The sequence below is a fragment of the Tasmannia lanceolata genome, unplaced genomic scaffold (genome assembly GCF_043159265.1).
Source record: "Tasmannia lanceolata isolate RefF3 unplaced genomic scaffold, GAP_Taslan_0.1 ptg000002l, whole genome shotgun sequence".
NCBI lineage: Eukaryota > Viridiplantae > Streptophyta > Magnoliopsida > Canellales > Winteraceae > Tasmannia > Tasmannia lanceolata.
The window spans coordinates 9,488,463-9,490,737 of NW_027518679.1; the positions used below are offsets into that span (position 1 = coordinate 9,488,463).

A 2,275-nucleotide genomic window follows, 5' to 3' on the forward strand; every position below is an offset into this window, starting at 1 on the left:
AATGAGCTGGTCGATCTTCGGGAGGGGTAGCTGTCCTTAGGGCATGCTTTGTTCAGGTCGGTAAAGTCGATACAGATCCTCCACTTCCTGTTAGACTTTTTCACCATGACAACGTTGGCCAGCCAGTCCGGGTAGTGTATTTCTTTGATGAACTCGCTTTAGAGCAGTTTCTCGACTTCCTCTCTTATAGCTCTCTGCCTCTCCGGTGAGAAAATCCTTCTTTTCTGCTTCACTGGCTTGCAGGTGGGATCAACAATGACCTTATGGACGCTCAGTTTTGGATCAATCCCGGGCATGTCTGTGGGTGACCAAATGAACACATTCGAATTCTACCTTAGTAATTTGATCAGGCTCGTCTTGAGGTCATCTGGAAGTGAGGATCCGACTCTGACGACCTTCTCTCCTTCTCCACTTTCAAAGATCAGAATGTTCTCCAAGTCTTCGACTTACTCATTTCTCATTACTTGGGCCTCATCTCTTAGGTCAAACATCACAATCGGGAGTGATTCGGTCGCCGGGTTTCCCTTCATGAGCGTTGCATAGCACTCCCTGAATTCGATCTGGTTCCCCTGACTTCTCTGATGCCCTCAAGGGAGATAAACTTCATCTTTTGGTGGTAGGTTGAAGTGATGGCTCTTACCAGGTTTTGCCCGGGCCTCCCTAAGATCGCGTTGTAAGTGGACTGGGCCTTAACCACTAAGAACTCTATTATTGCAAAACTGTGGTGAGGGGTGCTGCCGATCCAAACAGGGAGCTCCACGGAACCTTCGACCGGTACTATGTTTCCATAGAAACCATACAAATGGGAGTCGAAAGGCTTCAGGCGATCTTCCGAGATGTCCATCTGTTTGAATGCGTGATAGTATAAGATATCAGCCAAACTCCCATTATCCAGCAATACTTTCTTCACGAGGAGGTCGGATACGATCATATCGATAACCATTGTATCGTTGTGGGGCAAAAGAACTCCCTTGAGGTCTGCGTCCGAGAAGGATATGGTCCAGTCTGTCTATCTTCGGCCTTTTTTCCTGGGAGGTGGGCAGAACTAACTTGCCTTGCATACGCCTTCTATCCAGATGAAGAGGTCCCGCCCACCGTTAGCCCCCACTATCATGTTGATGACCCCGCAGGCTGTGGGGGACAATCCTCTCTGGTGGGACTTCTTTACTCTTGAGCATTTTAATGTGCTGGACTGGAACGTTCTGGGGTCTTGTGAGATGACTCCTTGTCTGCTGGTCGGTCTTTTTTTCCTACAAAGTCTTTCAGGTGCCCTCTCTTTATCAAATTCTCAATCTCCTCTTTGAGATGGCTGCACTCGTCGGTATCATGCCCGTAGTCCCTGTGGTACCGGCAGTATCTTGACTTATCTCTCTTATTTTCCTTGGTTATTAGCTTATCAGGCCATTTGAGGTATCGCTCGTCTCTGATGGCCATGAGTATTTGACTCCTTGGCGTGTTCAGGGGTGTGTATCTGTCCTCCTTCCTCCTGGGGCTCCCATCTCTCCTTTGACTTCTATCCTCCCTGCGGATCTTCTGATTCAGGGTTGATGTACCCTTCTCTTCCTCCCGAACTTTGCGCTTAGTCTCATTATCTGCATCAGGAATGAGATTAAGCGCAGTCAGAGTCTCCTTGGCCGTTATACACTTCCCAGCCCGAGTTATGAGATTGGCAAGGGAGGTGGGAGCTTTCTTCGCAATGGACAACCTGAAGTCCGCAGACCTCACCCCCGAAAGGAGGGCGTTCATGATCGCTGACGGGTCCAAGTTCGGTATCTTTAGGGCTTCTCTATTGAACCGGGCAATGAAGTCTTTGAGTGTTTCACCTTTTCTTTGTTTAACTATCATTAGTGACGCAGCTGTCTTTCGAGTTCTTTGGCTGCTGAGGAAATGATTAACCAGTTGGTCCCCGAACTCCTCGAAAGATCCTATTGAGCTCGGCTCGGGCTGCTCCGATCAGAGTCGCCGAATAAGCTCTACACATAAAGTTATATGAGACACCATGAATGAGCATCATCATTTTGAATGTTTCGAGGTGGTTCACCGGGTCTGCTGTGCCATCATACTGTGGTAGTTGTGGCATTTTGAACCCCTGTGGTGCTATGGCCTGTAGAACTTCTTTGGTGAAAGGGGGTTTGTTGCTAAAAGGTCTTCTATATCCTGAGGAGGACCCTTTAGCAAGGTCTTTTAGTCGGTGATCGAACTCTTCTAATTTCGGATCTACACTGTCAGCTCGGTCATGTTGTTTCTCATTTCTTCTCTGAGAATTTACCCTAGG

At 48.1% G+C, this 2,275-nt stretch overlaps 1 protein-coding gene across 1 annotated transcript; it reads right to left on the minus strand.

Moving 5' to 3' along the window:
• Nucleotides 1–526: 526 nt before the first annotated feature.
• On the minus strand, nucleotides 527–943 carry LOC143888060 (uncharacterized). Its single transcript, XM_077392354.1, has one exon. The coding sequence runs from the start codon at nucleotides 941–943 to the stop codon at nucleotides 527–529; it is 417 nt and encodes a 138-aa protein (XP_077248469.1).
• Nucleotides 944–2,275: the final 1,332 nt, after the last annotated feature.